Consider the following 20,296-nt stretch of genomic DNA (forward strand, 5'->3'; position numbering starts at 1 on the left):
AGGTGACAAAAACGTTTTTTTAAGAAAAGTAGAATAATTAGGTCATCAAACTATGTAAAAATGTGCAAAAGTATTATTTTAAAAATAAAGTAAAATCCACCCTTAGCCAAACATCAAACTTTTCCCACCTGCATATTTGCTGATTTTGTTTTTTTCATTTATATTTTACATCTTGGTGTCGAGGAACTATATGTTGTAGTGAATTGAGGAGGTTCATGTGGTGCTTTGCCCCCGTCTTGTGGCACTTGTAGCCAATTTGAAACCTTTTTGTCAATTGCTCACAGATTTTCGCTATTTGCTGCTGGGCTCGGTCCTATCCTGCTCAAATAGTGGGAGAAAAATCTGTTCCGGTCAATACTCCCGGTTGACTGTTAATTACTTTTTGGGGGGCACCTAGTGGTCTCGGGGCCCTAAGTAGGTGCTTACGAAGTATCGCATTAAGTATCGCATTTGTATGTATTTCTATAAATTGACGGTACACGTTTTGACACCAAATACAAAGCTAATTTTGTCGTATCATCAGCCTTAACTGTCTTAGATGCTAACGTTAGCATTAATGAATTAGCATTTTAATCAAAGAGCAGCTTAAAGGGATACAAATCAGGTTGCAATGAATACATGAGAAAAAGAAAAACAACTGAGATGAGTCTTAACATGACAAAACAAGTTTTTGCATTTTACCTCGCTGGCTAGTTAGCAAGCTAGCACGCAAATTAGCCACTGTGTACTGGAGTGGGCTAACTCCCTTTTGCAGGAGAATGTTTTAAAATTTTGAGTTACTGTCATTATCTTCACTTTCATAGGTGGGATCTTGGTTGCCTGAAAGAAAAGATACAACAACAACAAAAAGATCGGTACAACGGTGGTCTAAGTCCAAACATCTTTCAAAGCTATCAATATTTCATGAAAGATGATAAATAACATTCAGTCATACTTAAAGCACTACATTTAATGAGTCTTCTATCAATATATAAACCTTACTTTCTGGGATGTTGGCCCAGTGTTGCGCTGATGACTCAGAAAAAGTGCTGAGTCTAAGAATGGACTGCCCCGTATATGTCAAAATTGGAACCAAACCTTGATTTAGACCAGCGTTCATCGGAAAGATTTGCCTTTTCCTCTATTAATTTTCACACTTAACATTGACAATAATGGCTTTAGCCCACTCTAGTTGCCAGTGGCTTGTATATGAGTGCTTTGGACAAAACGTTGATCTTACAGATAAACAACCAAAGGTATTTGACATTTTTCAGAACTGGAACTTTTAAGAATTGACAAAATGTGTTTTAAGTTGACTTTTTGACGATATTTTGGTTTGAATTAGCCCACTGTAGTGCTCAGAGGCTTGATTTTGTTTGAGTGCTTTGTACAAAACAGCAAGATCGATGTCAGATAAACAACCAAAGTCATTTGGAATTTTACACAACGGCAACGTTTGAGAATCGACAAAATGTGTTTGAAGTCGACTTTCCAACGATATTTTAGTCGTTTCCTTCTTCTTCTACTGATGGTCCTAAAATGATTTAGCCTAAACTTGAAAGAAGACACACTGAAATGAATGATTGATTCTTCCTTGTGAATGATGGAGAATTTGCTTTACTTTTGGTCGTTTAAGCCCAAAGACGTGACGAGGAAAAGCCATTCAAATGTTCTGAATGTCACTTTTCAGCCTCTCTCTGGCTGACATATTCATACATATATATTAATATATAGAGTATATTATACACAAGACTTTTCTTACTTAATAGACGGCTATTTTTATGGGTGCAGAATACTGTGTGTTCCATGCAAGTACCTTTCTTGATAATAATGCCTTAGAAGTCCCATTCAATGTTATTTTTTGTTTTATGCGACATTTATGGATGTTTTACTGCTCAACGGACGTCTTTTCTCTCCTAGATGATTTTATATCGTTTACGATATGATTTCACCAATTAACATTTTAAATAATGAATGTAAAATCCAGAATGAAATATTAGATTATACTTTCAATTGTTTCCCCATTTGATTCTGAAGACTAGAGTTTAAAATGTTGTTTCTTCTTTGGTTTGTGCAGCAGAAAGACATTTAGTGTGTTTTTTAAAAGGTACAAGCTGTTAAAGATGATAATAATATAATAATATAAATCTTTTAATGTTGTCAGAAAGTTAAATAAAGCTAAAACTGGATGCAAAAGTTGTGGACGCTGAAGCTGCTTTGGTTTTGTCGCCGCCGCTGCTCGTTAATTTATGATTGATGCCACTGTAAATAAATAATTTTTATTCACACACGTCCTGCCTTTTCGAGTCATTCGTATGGCTGCTTTGTTTACAGTTCTCAGTTGCTTTGGTACATCTCTCAGATCAGAATTCAATTTCTCAAAACTCCTCGTTTAATCTTCATATCAATTTGTCACTTGCGCACCAAAAAAAACAAAAAAAACAATCACTTTTGCATTTTTTTTGAACAAGTTGCCAAATTTTGGTACATTCATGCAGACAATTACTGTATATGTAATTTGCTGTGTTTCCTACATTATCAATTGCTTATGTCAAATGTTTTGTAGTGTTCTCAAGTGAATCAACTGGCAAGTATGCTGTCTATATAGTCGAAGCACAACATAATGGTACGTCTGACAATTAAATATTATGGAATATAAGATGAGGCACACTTGTAGACCACGTTCTCAATCATGGGCTCAGCTGTAGGAAGACTGCACTATTATTACTACAGCACTGCATATGCAGTTTTCCCTACGCAGATTGTCCCATGTTCACATTTCTACTTCTTTTTTGTTTGTTTGTTTTCCTTTGTGCCATGCAATACTGTCTTCTCCTTTTTGTGTCACAATAAGATAGTAGGTCAACAAATTACAGTACAAACAGTGAAAGCGTAAATGAGAATCTTGTCCAGTCGCTCGCAATCAATCTCTCACATACACTAAGGTGTAATTTACAATTTAAAATCATTTTCATCACAACTTAGTTTACATCGGAACATCCAACCATGCATCCAACTTTACAGTATTTGTCCTGCAGTCAAATCTGGTGTTGCCTTCATGGAAAGTCAGAAATCCGATTTTTCTTCATCCATCGCCACAGTATTTAGCGCTCTATCCAAACAAAATTGTTTTATTGAGCAACAGTCTGAAATAAGAATTTTCTCCATCCAGCCATCCATCTCAGTGTTTTTCATCCAGTCAACCTTGGTATTGCTTTCAGGTACTGTCCGAAATCTGAACTTTCTCCCACACAACTGAGCTATTGTTCCTAAATGTGTGAAAATGTCTTCGCTATCGTATCTACATTTTATTTTCATTTGTTTTAATAAGTAGTTATTATATTGTAATAAAAATGTGTGGGTAAATTGAGTCTCTAATGAATTCACGTGCGTCTTTTGCTTGTCACGGGGACACTTGAACGTGTTCCAGACGTGTGTGACCTCTGTGCGACCTCCCTGTCTTAACACAAAGCGACGTCACCAGACTAGTGCCCGCCCGAGAGATACGACACACTCGCAACTCGCTCCTGGGTCAACTTGACTTCCGTTTTCTATTCTCTCCATCATGAACGTGAGATTAGGAAATGCCAACTGTCTTTTTTTTCCTTTGTGGTACAACAAACATTGCTGCTGTACAACCTGCAAAACGCTCACAATTACTCAAGATCATGAACGTTACACAAGTTCCACATTGTCTCGCACATAGTTTAGGATAGTTTAAATATAAAGAACACTTTCAGTCTCCTGAGAAATGTGAATATTTATCATAAATAATATACAGTATATTAATTGGCTACACTAGGGATGTCAAACTCGTAGTTCAGGGCCCACATACATCTTAATTTAATTTCATAGAGGCAGATTAAGAGTACGTTTTTGTTTAAATCATTTTAGAAAACAACATCAGATTTCTTGGTGAGATTTTGCTTCAGTTTGTCGTCTACCTGTGTGCATAATAAGTGATTAGTGATTGTATTTTAAAGCACAACACTTGAAGTCACAGGGATGCGGAACTGAAACATATAGTATTGCATTGGCATTGGCTACTGCAACTGTCACTCACATACAAGCCCTTTCGTCATTGGCCAGTAGGATCTTTGACAATCCTCCGGCACACAGAACAGAAATGTAAGATGTGTCACTCTGATTCCCCCCCCCCAACCCCCCAAGGGCGGAAAACGCACCCCTCGCATGATCATAAACTTTAATGCCGTATTTTTAAAAATAATTTCCATGTCAAATATTCACGAAAGTGTGTGTTTCCTGTTGACTTTATTAACTCCCCAGTCGCCTCGTAAATAGTAAGTATTTAGCCTCGCAAACGAGTAGTGAGACACTTTCAGCATTGCGTGAGCTTTGCGAAAAAGGGGGCGGCTACCACTGCAGTCGGCCCCGCCTGCTCCATCCGTGCGGGGCCGGGCCTGCGTCACTTTCCGACGGGCACACACACACAACCTGCATAAGAATAAGAACGACCCTCGCGAGAAGCAGCAACAGGCACTTGAGACGGTGGCCAACGCAGACATGTCGGCTCCAAAGCGCCAGGACACCCGGAAGCTCTTCGAGAACTTGTCCGGCTCCGGGAAGTCCATCGCGGTACTCACCAGCGGCGGAGATGCCCAAGGTAAGACCCGCAACACTTGGTTTCCATTATCGGACAGCGCTCATGGTGCTGCAAATGAAAAAAAAAGAAATAAAAATTCAAAATCCTTTATCCTCGTTAGGATGTTTTTCTTTTTTTGATTAGGATCACCGTCAGTAGGTCATTGCTCATTTTGTCTCATTTATTGTTTTCTCTTTACATCAAAGTGAGACGCTTTCCATTGATTGGAAATTTGGGTTACCTTGGTAACAGCTCCCCCCTCACCCCACACAAACTCTGGCAACAGCTGTTGTTTTAAAAAAAAGGTATTTTCTATTCTCAATCAACAAGAAGCTTGTGTCCACATGATTGGAACAAGGACTGTCCGATAATGGAATCACGCCGTCTGTGCTGCAAAGTGGTGGAAGTGGGTGTGTAGGACTGCACCAAAAAATGCCAGCGTCCTAATACACTTACAATTATTAATAATTCATATTATTTTTCTATTATTATTGTTTTCCTTGAGGAGCATCAGTGTGGCTTTTTATTCTTTCGTTGGGAGGTTATGCAATAGCATTGTTAGCACACACGCACGAACGCAGTGCATTTAATTTGTGGGCGTGACGTCACTTCAGTATCAGAATAATCAGAATCATCTTTATTTGCTAAGTATGTCCCAAAAACACACAAGGAATTTGTCTCCAGTAGTTGGAGCTGCTCTAGTACGGCAGCAGACAGTCAATTGACAGAGAACACTTTTGAGACATGAGAAAAACAGTCACTGAGTAATAAAGGGTTGCTAGTTATCTGGTAATGCCGGTGCAATTTTTTTTTTTTTTTTTTTTTGACAATTGTGCAAAAAGATGTAGAGTCCTCTAGCACTTAGAGCAGTTTGAATGACTAATATAGCAATAGTCCGGTGCAATGACCATTGTGCAAACGGCGCCGAGACTTCAAGAATGTATGCAGTTTAAAGTGACTAGTAGCACGATAATCTGGGACAATGTTGATTGTGCAAATATTGTAGATACTATTCAGTCGATTGTGCAAATGGTGCAGATGCTACTCAGGCACATGAGTGGCCAGTATTGGTCATCAACAGATATGTAAATAGTGCAGCGTGGCGAGACAACTACAGTGAGTGCGCGAGTATGTATAATTAGCCCGACAGAAATGTGACAACAAGCTCAAGACAAAAAAAAATTGGCAGCATGTACATCAACAAGTGTTATTTGAAAGAAATAATAATTAAAAAAAAAACATTCATCCATCCACAAGGAGATCTATATACACATGCGCTCAAAACGGTCATAAACGTTCCAGAAAATGTAGATTTTAAAACTTTTTCTTTTTCTTCAAACCAATGGCGACTTCTTTTTGTAGCCGGTAAAAATTCCAGTCACACGGTGGAGAATGAGTCGTGAGTGTGTCGTGCTAACAGTGAAAGACGCATACTTCCCACATGTGATTTCCACAATAAGAGAGCATGTGTTCGCTGAGGCCCAGCTGTGCTCTTACGTTGAAGGTAAGAGGAGTTGGTTTCCGGTACGTGCGTGTGAGCGCTTGACTCGCGCTCGCGTGAAGTGTCGCAGCGCGTACGTGAGGAGCAGCAAGTGTCACTGGAGGCAGGAAATGAATGGACACACCCACACACAACGACAGCAACAACAAAACACACACACACACACACTTTCAACTATGCACACACAGACACTACAACAAGAGAAACAAACTTATGCACAACTACACTCTCACACACGTGTCCGACCACACATACATATACAACCACACACATAACGACACACAACCACACGCGCACTATCATACACAAACACACAACAAAACTAACATGCAACCGCATCCCAATATCACAGACACAAAAACACACAAAACTACACGACCACACACTCACACAACCACACACATACACACACATGCATGCACACAAACACACACCCAGTGTATATGTTCTACAGTATATAGGGACATGTTATGTAACACAACAGTATCTCTTCATACTGTATATGGGAAATGCTTCTAGGCAACAAAATTCAAAATAAATGTCACCTCTTAATCCTTTAAGAGTTGCAATGTTTTTTGGATTCACATCCGTGTGATTTCATGTCTCATTATTATTATTATTATTATTATTATTATTATTATTATTATTATCAAATCTTAATCCTTTAAGAGTTGCAATTTTTTTTGGATTCACATCCGTGTGATTTCATGTCTCATTATTATTATTATTATTATACAAAAAAGTGAAATTGTCTGCTTGTTGTTCCAGGGATGAATGCGGCGGTCCGAGCGGTGGTCCGCATGGGAATTTACGTGGGAGCCAAAGTCTACTTTATACATGAGGTCAGCAAGAAACAAAACACAACACAAAACAAAACAACAATAGTCTACACAAAGAAGGATTGAGATGTAAAATTACAGCACCAAGGTGATAATATGGGAAATAAGTGAAGAAAAATATATTTTAAAATGTGGTGTATTTAAAGTGAATGATGGTAAAAAAAAGTGACATTGTTAGAACTGTGAAATAGTGAAAATAGAAATAAGTGACATTGTTAAAAATTTAAAAAAAAATTAAAACAAATTCACATGTGAAGAGTGGAAAGTGAGTGAGGTGGTGAGTTTCAGGAGGTGGCCTGGTTTGAGCGTCCAGGTAATTGCTAATTGGATCAATGTGTTGCTCCTTGCTGACTCCACTTCTTCCTCCCACGAGACGCCAACACGCACTCATTCTCCTCCTCCTTGTGTTTAGACTACTTTTACTTTGGTGAGCACAAGAGCATTTCTTTTGCCAAAAGAAATGTTGTAAGTAGGTTAGTGTTGATTATGAATCAACAGTTATTTGATTATCTAGAACAACAAAATCATGTTTGCCATCCAGCATGATTACCTCCCCTAAGGAGTTTTACTTTTGACTGCTAATGAAGATAAACAACATCCTGGTGGACAAATTGAATATGACCTCTCCCTTTAAGGCAATCGAACACGTCCTCTAAGGCTGCAAGCTACTTTCGTATGAAATGACCTTTAACATTGAAAATAAAATTATTAAAGAAAATGTTTTTTCTGTCACCAAGTGAATCCTGATCTCATTCACATTTAAGATGACAGTGATTTTTTTTAAATGCGACTATGAAAATAGCTTTAAAAAATTAGAGAATTAAATAAAAGTGGGACAGTGAAAATGTTTAAATGTGACACAAAAAAACTGCAAAAAGATGTATAAAAATGACTGTGGAAAAACATCATATAGTGGAAAAAAAGAGATATGGTGAGCAATGAATGTGACATTGAAACATTGTAAAAAATATGACAGTGAAATAATTGTAAAAATATGATTTATTATGTAAAAAAAAATATTGAAGTGATAAATGTAAAAAGAAAACATTGTCACAGTGGAAAAAATGTGAGTGAAAAATGCAAAAATGTGACACAGTGAGAAAAATGTAAAAATGTGAAAATAAAAATACATTTTAAAATGTGACAGTGAATTTAAAAATGTGACAGTAAAAATGTATAAATATGTCCATCCATCCAATTCCAACCCCTTATCGCCACTAGTGTCGCAGGTGTGCTCGGTGAAAGGTGGGGTACACCCTGAACTGCTCGCCAGCCAATCGCAGGCCACAAAACAACCATTCACAACTCATGCAGGCACAGGGACAACATGAAAACTCCACACAGGGGAGGCCGGATTTGAACCAGGACCTCAGAACTGTGAGGCAGCTGTGCTAACCAGTTGTCCATTGTGCCGCCTGTACAAAAAAATGTGACAGTGGGAAATGTTTTTAAATAAGTAACATTTTTGGGATCGTAAAGTGAGGTGAAAAAAGTAAAATGTGACAGTAAATAATATCCATCCATTCATTTTCTGAGCCGCTTCTCCTCACTAGGGTCGCGGGGGTGCTGGAGCCTATCCCAGCTGTCATCGGGCAGGAGGCGGGGTACACCCTGAACTGGTTGCCAGCCAATCGCAGGGCACATACAAACAAACAACCATTCGCACGCACAGTCACACCTACGGGCAATTTAGAGTCTGCAATTTATGCATGTTTTTGGGATGTGGGAGGAAACCGGAGTCCCCGGAGAAAAGCCACACAGGCACGGGGAGAACATGCAAACTCCACACAGTCGGGGCCGGGGATTGAACCCGGGTCCTCATAACTGTGAGGCAGATGCTCTAACCAGTCGACCACTGTGCCGCCTCAGTAAATAATAAAAACAGGAAAAACCTGAAGAAAGGACACAATGTGACAGTGAAAAACGATAAAAAAAATGTGACAGCGAACAAAAATGTAAACCACTATGACAGTGGAAAAAGTTTGAAAAGAAATGCAACTGATAACAATGCAAAAAAGATGACAGTGAAAAAAATAAAGGCAAAGTAAAAAAAGTTAGGACTGAAAATATTTAACAAAAATAATGTTATAGTAAAAAAAATTACAAATGTGCCAGTGAAAAAAATTTTTAAAAATAAAAAATGGTGTTCCTAAGGGCTACCAGGGCATGGTGGACGGTGGTGACAACATCAAGGAGGCTTCGTGGGAAAGCGTCTCTAGCATGTTACAAGTGGTGAGCGCAACAAAGTTCTCACCCTTCTTTAATCATCAATGTGGAAAATGCAGCCTACTGATCTTCGGCCTCGGATCGATCCCCGCAGGGTGGCACGGTGATCGGCAGCGCCCGCTGTAAAGCCTTCCGCACCCACGAGGGCCGCCTGCAGGCGGCGCTCAACCTGGTGCAGAAAAACATCACCAACCTTTGCGTCATCGGAGGGGACGGAAGTCTGACCGGAGCCAATCTCTTCCGGGAGGAGTGGAGTGGGCTGCTGGATGAGCTGCTGCAGAAAGGTGAGTGAGACCTTGCCTGGTGCTTTAGGACAAAAACAATCATGTGAAGAATTTGGGCATCGATCCCAACACCGCTCGCATGCTAAGCAAGCAGTCTGCAAAAAAAAGTTAAAAGGTAACTGAAACACAAATAAAAATGCTCTCTGTGTCATGTGTTAGTGGAATGTTTTGAGTGAAGCGGATTGAAACACACAAAAAAGTGACATGGAAAATCACTCAGTGTCATGTGAGTTCACCAAGACCAACCATATGGAGAATGTGGGTATCGATCCCACTGCCTCTCGCATGCTAAGCAAGTGCTCTACCACTTGAGCTAATTCCCCTTATGAAACTTTGCATTTTCAAAAATCTTTTCTGAGTGTCGTGTTTCAGTCTGAACCGTGAAAAATGTAGGCATCGATCGGAATACCTTGACCATTTGAGCTGATTCCCCTCACAGTCTTTACCTTTTACACTTGTGGAACAGCTAAAGGATGACTGAAAGTTAGGATAAGAACATCCACATGGAGAATGTGGGCATTGATCCCACCATCGGTTGCATGTTAAACCAGCATGCAACAGGAATCTTAAGAGGCGATTGAAACACAAAATTTTTTTTTTTCATGTGTCAGTCTGACAAAAACACAATCATGTGGAGAGAAGTTAAAAAGTAAATGAAAAGTTTGTCTACGTGTAGGATAAAAGCAACCGTATGGAGAATTAGGGCATCAACCCCACCACCTCTCACATACAACACACACACCCTATCATTTGAGCTAACTCCTTGTCATGGGAGCTTGGTATTCAAAATTTGTAGAAAAGTTAAAAAGTGAGTGCAATCTATCCATTTTTAGTACCACTTATCCTCACTAGGGTCGCGGGTATGCTGGAGTCTATCCCAGCTGACTGGGCGAGAGGCAGGGTACACCCTTAACTGGCCAGCCAACGCAGGGCACATAAAGAAACAACCATCCGCACTCCCATTCACACCTACGGGCCATTTAGAGTTTTCAATTAACCTACGATGCGTGTTTTTGGGATGTGGGAGGAAACCAGAGGACCCGGAGAAAACCCACAGAAGCACAGGGAAAACATGCAAACTCCACACAGACGAGGCGAGATTTGAACCAGTCGGCCACCGTGCCGGCCCACTTGAGCTAATTCCCCTGAATAAAAACTGACTTTCACACGTAGAAAAAAAAAGACTGAAAAGTAAGTGGCTCTAGGGACAAGAAACACCTGGTGACATGGGTATCAATCCCACTACCTCTTGTAGCCTAAGTGAGGGCTCTACCACTTGAGCTACTTACGCAGCACAAATGTCAACCGCCACTTAGGGAAAAGTTAAAAGTGACAGGAATGGAATTTCGACAAACATCTGGAGGATAAGAACAGCTACATGGAGAATGCGGTTATCAACCCCACTACCTCTCGCATGCTAAGCGAGCACACTACCATTTAAGCTAATTCCTCACCATAAAGCCGTCACCTTTAACACCTGTAGAAAAGTTAAAAAGTGACTAAGGAACCGTACATCTGCAGCACAAGAAAAAAACATTGGAGAACATGGGTATCAATCTCACTACCTCTCGTATGTAAAGCGAGCGCGCTGCCATTCAAGGTAATTCCATGTAACCAAACGTATTCTTTACATGCTTGTAAAAAAGTTAAAAGGTGACTAAAAGGACCATGGAGAATGGGCATCAATGCCACCACCGCTCGCATGTGAAATGAGCACTCAACTGAAAAGTTCAAAGGTGACTGAAATGCAAAAAATGACTGTGTCATCTGACCAAGATGGTGCCTTCATGGGCCTATCGGAGTGGGGGCAGAGCCCTGTACAATAAGGCCAGACACCAGCTGACAAAAAAAAAAATCCCACAGAGAAATTATGCAGAAAAGATGGAAAACCAGTTTGCTGCTGACGAGTCTGCGTCAGTTTGGTGAGGATTACAATCACTAACCAGCTACAAGCAATCATTCCCCCAAGCGGAGAACAATAAAGAACTGGCTGACGACTTGAATACCTGCTTTTGCAGATTTGAAAAGGACACTTTCACAACCCATACCCACCCAGCCGCACCACCGACCACCATTACACCTCTGACTCCCCTCTTCTGTATTGACCATTCACGAACAGGACATGAAACGTGTCTTGAAACAACAAAAGAATACGGCAGGTCCAGACCTTGTGTACACATCCTGCTTCAAAGTCTGCGAGGACCAGCTCGCTCTAGTTTTCACACAGATCTTCAGTAAATCGTCGGAACTGTGAAGTCCCATCCTGCCTCAAATGCTCCACCATCATCCCAGTCCACAATAAACCTGCAATTTCAGGACTGAATGACGACAGACCTGTCGTCCTAATATCTGTGGTCATGAAGAGTGTCATAGGACCCCTGCTGGACCCGCTGCAGTTTGCCTACAGAGCAAATAGGTCAGTGGGGGTGCTATCGAACATTGCAAACTAAAACCAGCAGACATTCCAACAGCTTCTTCCCTCTTGCCATTAACTTCTTAAACAGTTAACTTACAATTTCATTGCAACATGCTGCTAATTTTGCACATCTCTGTTGGGACACCACAATATTCATAAACTCACTGTTTTATCTCGCTACACTATTTGCATACTGTTGTTGATGACTACTGCCCACTTATGTTTGAGAACTTTCTACACCATTTGCAATTGTACCACATTGCTTGAGGACTCTGCATCATTTGCACAATTGCCATTGTATCAGTAGTCACTGATGGTATAGTGGTACACTTGCCTGACTTTGGTGCGTGCAACGTGGGGTCAGTTCAGACACAGTGACAGTGTGAATGATTGTCGGTGTCTATATGTGCCCCGTGACTCACTGGTGACCAGTTCAGGGTGTAGTCTCCCTTTTGGCCGAAGTCAGCTGGGATAGGCTCCAGCGCCCGTGACCCTAACCAGGATAAGCGGTGTTGAGAATGGATGGCTGGATTATATCAGTATGGCCACACTAGTGGTACACTTTCATTGCTCAATGAGTCTTCACACTTTTTTTTTAATGTCCTAATGTATATGTATTTTGTCATACGGGCTGTTGTCATACAAGAGTGGCTCCAACTGTTGGAGACAAATTCCTGGTGTGTCTTGTAACATGCTTGGACAAAAAAAAAACTCATTCTGACAATAGAAACCACCTGGAGAATGTAAGCATCAATCCCACTGCCTCTCGCATATTGAGTGAGCGCTCTACCACTTGAGCTCATTCCCCACCACCAACCTTGACCTTCAACCCTTGTAGAAATGTTAAAAAGTGACAAAGGAAAATTTATGTTCATCTGCAGGCCAAGAATAACCTCTTGAAGAATGTGGGCATCAACCCCACTACTTGTCGCATGCGAAACAAGCGCTCAACCACTTGGACTAATTTTCCCTTATTAAAAGCTCTCTTTCACACATAGAAAATTGAAAAAGTGACTGAAAAGGTAACCGTAGCTTGTAGAACAAAAACAACTGAATGGAGAACGCGTGTATCAGATCCAGTGCCTATTGCATGCTAAGCGAGTGCTCTGCCACTAGACCTCCAACTCTTCTTTTCCTTTCGGCTTGTCCCGTTAGGGGTCGCCACAGCGCGTCATCCTTTTCTCCTGCATCCTCCTCTCGAACACCAACTGCCATCATGTCTTCCCTCACGACATCCAACCTTCTCTTTGGTCTTCCTCTCGCTCTCTTGCCTGGCAGCTCCATCCTTATCACCCTTCTACCAATATACTCACTTTTTCTCCTCTGGACATGTCCAAACCATCGAAGTCTGCTCTCTCTAACTTTGTCTCCAAAACATCGAACCTTGGCTGTCCCACTGATGAGCTCATTTCTAATTTGATCCAACCTGGTCACTCCGAGAGCGAACCTCAACGTCTTCATTTCCGCCACCTCCAACTCTGCTTCCACTGTCTCTAATCCGTACATCATGGCTGGCCTCACCACTGTTTTATAAACTTTGCCCTTCATCCTAGCAGAGACTCTTCTGTCACATAACACACCTGACACCTTCCTCCACCCATTCCAACCTGCTTGGACCCTTTTCCTCACTTCCGGACCACACTCACCATTGCTCTGGACGGTTGACCCCAAGTATTTAAAGTCCTCCACCCTTGCTATCTCTTCTCCCTGTAGCCTCACTCTTCCTCCACCACCCCTCTCATTCATGCACATATATTCTGTCTTACTTCGGCTAATCTTCATTCCTCTTCTTTCCAGTGCATGCCTCCATCTTTCTAACTGTTCCTCCAGCTGCTCCCTGCTTTCACTGCAGATCACAATGTCATCTGCAAACATCATGGTCCATGGGGATTCCAGTCTAACCTCATCTGTCAGCCTATCCATCACCACTGCAAAAAGGAAGGGGCTCCGGGCTGATCCCTGATGCAGTCCCACCTCCACCTTAAATTCGTCTGTCACACCTACAGCACACCTTACTACTGTTCTGCTGCCCTCGTACATGTCCTGTATTATTCTAACATACTTCTCTGCCACTCCAGACTTCCACATGCAGTACCACAGTTCCTCTCTGGGTACTCTGTCATAGGCTTTCTCTAGATCTTCAAAGACACAATGTAGCTCCTTCTGACCTTCTCAGTACTTTTCCATCAACATCCTCAAGGCAAATAAGGCATCTGTGGTACTCTTTCTAGGAATGAAACCATACTGTTGCTCGGAAATACTCACTTCTGTCCTGAGTCTAGCCTCCACTACTCTTTCCCATAACTTCATTGTGTGGCTCATCAAGTTTATTCCTCTATAGTTCCCACAGCTCTGCACATCACCTTTGTTCTTAAAAATGGGCACCAGTACACTTTTCCTCCATTCCTCAGGCATCTTCTCGCGCACTAGAATTCTATTGAACAAGCTGGTCAAAAACTCCACAGCCACCTCTCCTATATGCCTCCATACCTCCATAGGAATGTCACCAGGACCAACTGCCTTTCCATTTTTCATTCTCTTTAATGCCTTTCTAACTTCCCCCTTACTAATCATTGCCACTTCCTGGTCCACCACACTTGCCACCTCTACTCTCCCTTCTCTCTCATTTTCCTCATTCATCAACTCCTCGAAGTATTCTTTCCATCTAGCTAGCACACTGCTGGCACCAGTCAACATATTTCCATCTCTATCCTTAATCACCCTAACCTGCTGCACATCCTTCCCATCCCTATCCCTCTGTCTGGCCAGCCTGTATAGATCCTTTTCTCCTTCTTTAGTGTCCAACCTGCCATACATGTCATCATATGCCTCTTGTTTGGCCTTTGCCACCTCTACTTTTGCCCTGTGTCGCATCTCATTGTATTCCTTTCGCCTCTCCTCGGTCCTCTCAGTGTCCCACTTCTTCTTAGCTAAACTTTTTCCTTGTATGATTTCCTGTACTGTGAGGTTCCACCACCAAGTCTCCTTCTCTCCTTTCCTGCCAGAAGATACACCAAGTACTCTCCTGCCTGCCTCTCTGATCACCTTGGCTGCAATGGTCCAGTCTTCTGGAAGATTCTCCCGTCCACCGAGAGCCTGTCTCACCTCTTCCCGAAAAGCTGCACAACACTCATCCTGTCTCAGCTTCCACCACATGGTTCTCTGCTCTGCCTTTGTCTTCCTAATCTTCCTCCCCACCACCAGAGTCATTTTACACACCACCATCCTATGCTGTCTAGCCACACTCTCCCCTACCACTACCTTACAGTTGGTAACCTCCTTCAGATTACATCGTCTGCACAAGATGTAATCCACCTGCGTGCTTCTACCTCCGCTCTTGTAGGTCACCCTATGTTCGTGCCTCTTCTGGAAAAAAGTGTTCACTACAGCCATTTGCATCCTTGTTGCAAAGTCTACCACCATCTGTCCCTCCAAGTTCCTTTCCTGGATGCCGTACTTACCCATCACTTCTTCATTACTCCTATTACCTTCACCAACATGACCTTTACAATCTGCACCAATTACGACTCTCTCTCTGTCTGGGACGCTCAGAACTACTTCGTCTAGCTCCTTCCAGAATTTCTCTTTCACCTCTAGGTCACATCCTACCTGTGGGGCATAGCCACTAATCACATTACACATAACACCCTCAATTTCAAGTTTCAGCCTCATCCCTCGATCTGATACTCTTTTCACCCCCAAGACATTCTTTGCTAACTCTTCTTTTAAAATAACCCCGACTCCATTTCTCTTCCCATCTACACCATGGTAGATGGGAAGAGAAATGGTTTAAACCCTGCCCCTAAACTTCTCGCCTTACTGCCTTTCCACTTGGTCTCCTGGACACACAATATATCAACCTTTCTCCTAATCATCATGTCAACCAACTCCCGGGATTTTCCTGTCATAGTCCCAACATTCAAAGTCCCCACATTCCGTTCTAGGCTTTGTGCTTTCCTCTTCTCTTTCTGCCGAAAAACTCGCTTTCCACCTCTTCCTTTGACTTCGACCCACAGTCGCTGAATTTCCAACGGCGCCCTGCAGGTTGACGGCGCCGGTGGTGGACGTTGTTAACCCGGGCCACGACCGATCCGGTATGGAATCCTTTGGATGAACGCTCATATTTGTTTGGCAAAGTTTTAAGCCGGATGCCCTTCCTGACTCAACCCTCTGCATTTATCCGGGGTTGGGACCGGCCTACAGTTTGCACTGACTTGTGCCCCCCATAGGGCTGCATTCCACTAGACCTCCAACACATGTAGAAAAGTTAAAAAAGTGACAGGACCGCCACCATTACCTCTCGCATGCTAACCGAGCACTAGAAAAGTTACAAGCAAAAGGCGACTCAAATGCAAAAAACAAAAAGACGAGAAAGAAGTGTGCTGAAAGTGACAGGGAAAGTGGGGAAAAGTTTTCATATGGCATATGGCTTTACAGTGAAAAAGTGGATGACCTCATTGTCATTTGTGTGAAGGACAGGAACAACCACACCGAGAATGTGGGCCTCCATCCCACTTTAAATAAACTGTTGTCTTTCACAGAGTTAAAAAGTGGTAAAGGTTAAATAAAGCGAGTGGGAAAATATGTTCCTGAGTGTTCTGAGCGACAAGAACAACCACATGGAGAATGCGGGCACCGACCCACACAGGCCTGTGAAATGAAGTTGTGATGTTGTTGCTGCGTCAGGCGCGATCAGTGAGGAGGCGGCGCGCAACAACTCGGCTCTACACATCGTGGGCATGGTGGGCTCCATCGACAACGACTTCTGTGGCACCGACATGACCATCGGGACCGACTCAGCCCTGCACCGCATCATCGAGGTGGTGGACGCCATCATGACCACCGCTCAGAGGTGCACTCGCAAGCACATTGGGATGCTTTTGTGCTCGTTTTCGTGTCGTTTGATTGACTTTGTGTTTGACTTTTGACTTCAATTTAGCCACCAGAGGACGTTTGTGCTGGAGGTGATGGGTCGCCACTGTGGGTACGTGTTCCACACACACAATAACATGACCTAACCTAACCTAGTCTCGGGCTGTGCATTAGGTGCCTTCAGTGGAGACTTGCCGGACTTAATCCACCTTTTAATAGCACCACTATCAAGTAACATCCATCCATTTTCTACACTACGTATGCTTACAATGGTCGTGGGTATGCTGGAGCCTATCCCAGCTAATTGCGGGCTGCAGGCGGGGTACACTGTGAACTGGTCGCCAGCCAATCGCAGGGCACATATGAACAAACAACCGTTCACACTCACATTTACACCTACGAGCAATTTAAGAGTCTTCAATTAATCTACCGTGCATGTTTTTGGGATGTGGGAGGAAACCATAGTACCTGGACAAAACCCACGCAGGCAAGGGGAGAACATGCAAACTCCACACAGGCGAGGCCCGATTTGAACCTGGAACCTCAGAACTGTGTGACGGATGTGCTCATCAGTCATCCACCGTGCCGCCTATATAGGACATACAGTATACTGTCAAATATAAAACAATCATGTGGTGTGTGTGTAGGTACTTGGCGTTGGTCAGTGCTCTGGCATGCGGAGCAGACTGGGTGTTTTTTCCAGAAATGCCTCCTGAAGACGGCTGGGAGGACAACATGTGCCAGAAGCTGTCTGAGGTAACGCACACAGGCATGCACAAGTACCACCTGAGTTAATTCTCCTTTCAGTCAACATGATCTTTTTTACTGAAAGTTTTCCATCTGAATGTCATCTTTGTGAAACAAGAACAACCACATGGAAATTGTGGGCACCCCTAAGCGCTCTACAACTTTGATCCCACCACTGCTCACATATAAAGCAAGCACTCTACCACTTGAGCTAGCTGCCCTTTTGGAAAAAAAAAAAATCTTTTTACACTTGGAGGAAAACAAATGGAAAAAAAAGTAGCTGCCAGGCAATAACAACCATATGGAGAATGTGGGCATCTATTCCACTATGTGGGAATGGACCCCACTGCTTCTCACATATGAAGCCAGTGCTGTACTCTTGAGCTAACCCCGCTTTCTGAAGCAGACATTACCTTACCGATGGAGCAGTAAACAGAAAAGAGGACTCGCAAGAACTAATGGAGAATGTGGGTATCTTGCATGCGAGCTGCACGTTCTACCATGAGCTAATTTCTCTCCGTGAGAAGGTTACATTACGCACTGTGAAAAAAAGCTATCACTGCTCTATGTCAGGCAAGGACAATTGCATGGGGAAGGTGAGTGCAGTATACTTTACGCACAGAGAAAAAGTTGGACAAATCACATGCTGGAAAAAGGTAACAATGCTCTTAGCAAGAACAACCATTTGGAGACTGGGGGTATTGATGCCACAACCTCTCACATGCAAAGTGAGGATTCCACCAATTAAGCTAACTCCCTACGTTGGCGAGGGTACTTTACATACAGTGAAAAATAAGTTAGGAAAACACAGCCTGGAAGTATCAGTGCTAGCAGAACCACATTGGCATCAATCCCACTACCTCTTGCATGCAAAGCAAGCCCTCTACCACTTGAGCTAGCTCCCCTGCTAGGGGAGTGTGACTTACACACAGAAAAAAAAAACATTTGAAAAATAGAGCGGCGGCAAGAACAATCTTATGGAGAATGTGAGCATACATTGTAGTACCTCTCACGCAAACATCGTGCTCAAGCACTTGTTGCTGTGCGTAGATTACCTTTCACGCACACTTTGTGAAATGTTCTGTTTTATTTCAAAAGATGGTGCATAAACAGAGTGACTCTGGTGGGACAAACTTTGAATTCCTTCACTATTCCAGAAGTTCATTACACTCTTTTTCAACCACCTGAGCCACCAAGGAGGCCTGGAACCAGATGACGAAACCGCCAAGAAAAATGCAGAGAGGCTGGAAAACCAGCTAGCGACTGTGCATCAGTTTGGTTTTGGTGGGACGAAGTTATCATGCTCAAATAACTATTCAGTTGAAAGTTGACTCTGGTGAGACATGAACCCACCACCTCTGAATTACCTCATTTTGACAAACTTAGAAGTCCTGTGCACTGTCCATTGCATCACAAAACCTTTTGTTGTCTTGTTGGCAATGTTACCCTAATTTACCAAACTTCATCTGCCTTTACTGTAATCTTTCGATGAGACAAAGGTATCATGCTTAAATAACTATTAAGTCAAAATGTCACTGGTGGGACTTAAAACCACAGTCTTTGAATTGCCTCATCCTGACAAACTCAGAACTCCAGTGCTCCGTCCATTTTGCCACAGAGCATTTACCTGTTTCCCTGAGAATGTCACCCGAACTACCTAAACGTTCTACCATGGATCCCCTTTCAGTGGGACAAAGGGATCATGCTCAAATAACTATTCGGTTAAAAGTTGACAAAGGTGGAACTTGAACCCACAACCTTCAACTGGATCATCTTGACAAACTGCAAAGCCCAATGTGTTGTCCATTTCACCACAGAGGTTTTACTTCTTTTTGGGAATGTTACCCTAACTTACCAAACCTAAAAGTTCTACCAGCTGGGACCAAGGCATGATAAAATAACTATTCAGTTAAAGGTTCATACTGGTGGAACTTGAACCAACAGCCTTTAAATTGCTTCATCTCAACAAACTTAGAAGTCCAATGTGCTGTCCATTGCAACACAGAGCCTTTACCTGTCTTTTGGGGAATGTTACGCAAACTTACCAAAATTAAACATTTACCATGGAATCAGTCATCTTTATATGCAAAGTATGTCCAAAAAACACACAAGGAATTTGTCTCCGGTAGTCAGAGGTGGAGTTGACACGGTAGCCAACTGGTTAGAGTGTCAGACTCACAGTTCTGAGGACCGGGGTTCAATCCCCGGCCCCACCTGTGTGGAGTTTGCATCTTCTCCCTGTGCCTGCTTGGGTTTTCTCCAGGCACTCCGGTTTCCTCCCACATCCCAAAAACATGCATTAATTGGAGACTCTAAATTGCCCGTAGGTGTGAATGTGAGTGCGAATGGTTGTTTGTTTGTATGTGCCCTGCGATTGGCTGGCAACCAGTTCAGGGTGTACCCCGCCTCCTGCCCGATGATAGCTGGGATAGGCTCCAGCACGCCCGCGACCCGAGTGAGGAGAAGCGGCTCAGAAAATGGATGGATGGATGGATAGTTGGAGCCACTCTAGTACGACAACAGACAGTCAATTGACAGAGAACACTTTTGAGACATGAAGACATTGAGATAAACAGTCACTGACCAATAAAGGGTTACTAGTTATCTGGTAATGCCGGTACAATTTATTTTATTTTTTTTGACAATTGTGCAAAAAGATGCAGAGTCCTCTAGGACTTAGAGAAGTTTGAATGAGTAATAAAACAATAGTCCTGTGCAAAGGGCGCTGGGTGTATGCAGTTTAAAGTGACTAGTAGCGCGGTAATCTGGGACAATGTGCAAATGTTGCAGATACTCCTCAATCAGTGTGCAAATGGAGCAGATGCTACT

At 42.6% G+C, this 20,296-nt stretch overlaps 2 protein-coding genes and 1 non-coding gene across 10 annotated transcripts in view; 2 read left to right on the forward strand and 1 right to left on the reverse strand.

The window, feature by feature from the left end:
- Positions 1-2,270, forward strand: part of LOC133488989 (nuclear receptor coactivator 2-like) — a 68,210-nt gene extending 65,940 nt beyond the window's left edge. For all 4 annotated transcript variants that reach the window (XM_061797580.1, XM_061797581.1, XM_061797582.1 and 1 more), the window contains one exon: positions 1-2,270. This exon is cut by the window's left edge and continues 995 nt beyond it. The gene's annotated coding sequence lies outside the window, so the exon portion shown is untranslated.
- A 2,098-nt stretch (positions 2,271-4,368) lies between these two features.
- Positions 4,369-20,296, forward strand: part of pfkpb (phosphofructokinase, platelet b) — a 99,050-nt gene continuing 83,122 nt past the window's right edge. For 3 of the 5 annotated variants that reach the window (XM_061797583.1, XM_061797585.1, XM_061797586.1), the window contains exons 1-7: positions 4,376-4,603; positions 6,852-6,925; positions 9,077-9,154; positions 9,243-9,432; positions 16,535-16,700; positions 16,788-16,832; positions 17,368-17,476. In XM_061797583.1, the coding sequence (XP_061653567.1) occupies positions 4,504-4,603; positions 6,852-6,925; positions 9,077-9,154; positions 9,243-9,432; positions 16,535-16,700; positions 16,788-16,832; positions 17,368-17,476 (762 nt within the window). In that variant the 5' untranslated portion in view covers positions 4,376-4,503. Of the gene's footprint in view, positions 4,604-6,851; positions 6,926-9,076; positions 9,155-9,242; positions 9,433-16,534; positions 16,701-16,787; positions 16,833-17,367; positions 17,477-20,296 lie in introns of all 5 variants that reach the window. The other 2 variants (XM_061797587.1, XM_061797588.1) reach the window with 2 other exon arrangements.
- trnaa-agc (transfer RNA alanine (anticodon AGC)) lies at positions 9,683-9,755 on the reverse strand. The gene has a single exon. It is a non-coding gene; the product is annotated as a tRNA-Ala (tRNA).

This window comes from Phyllopteryx taeniolatus, chromosome 14 (genome assembly GCF_024500385.1).
Source record: "Phyllopteryx taeniolatus isolate TA_2022b chromosome 14, UOR_Ptae_1.2, whole genome shotgun sequence".
In the NCBI taxonomy this organism is placed as follows: Eukaryota; Metazoa; Chordata; class Actinopteri; order Syngnathiformes; family Syngnathidae; genus Phyllopteryx; species Phyllopteryx taeniolatus.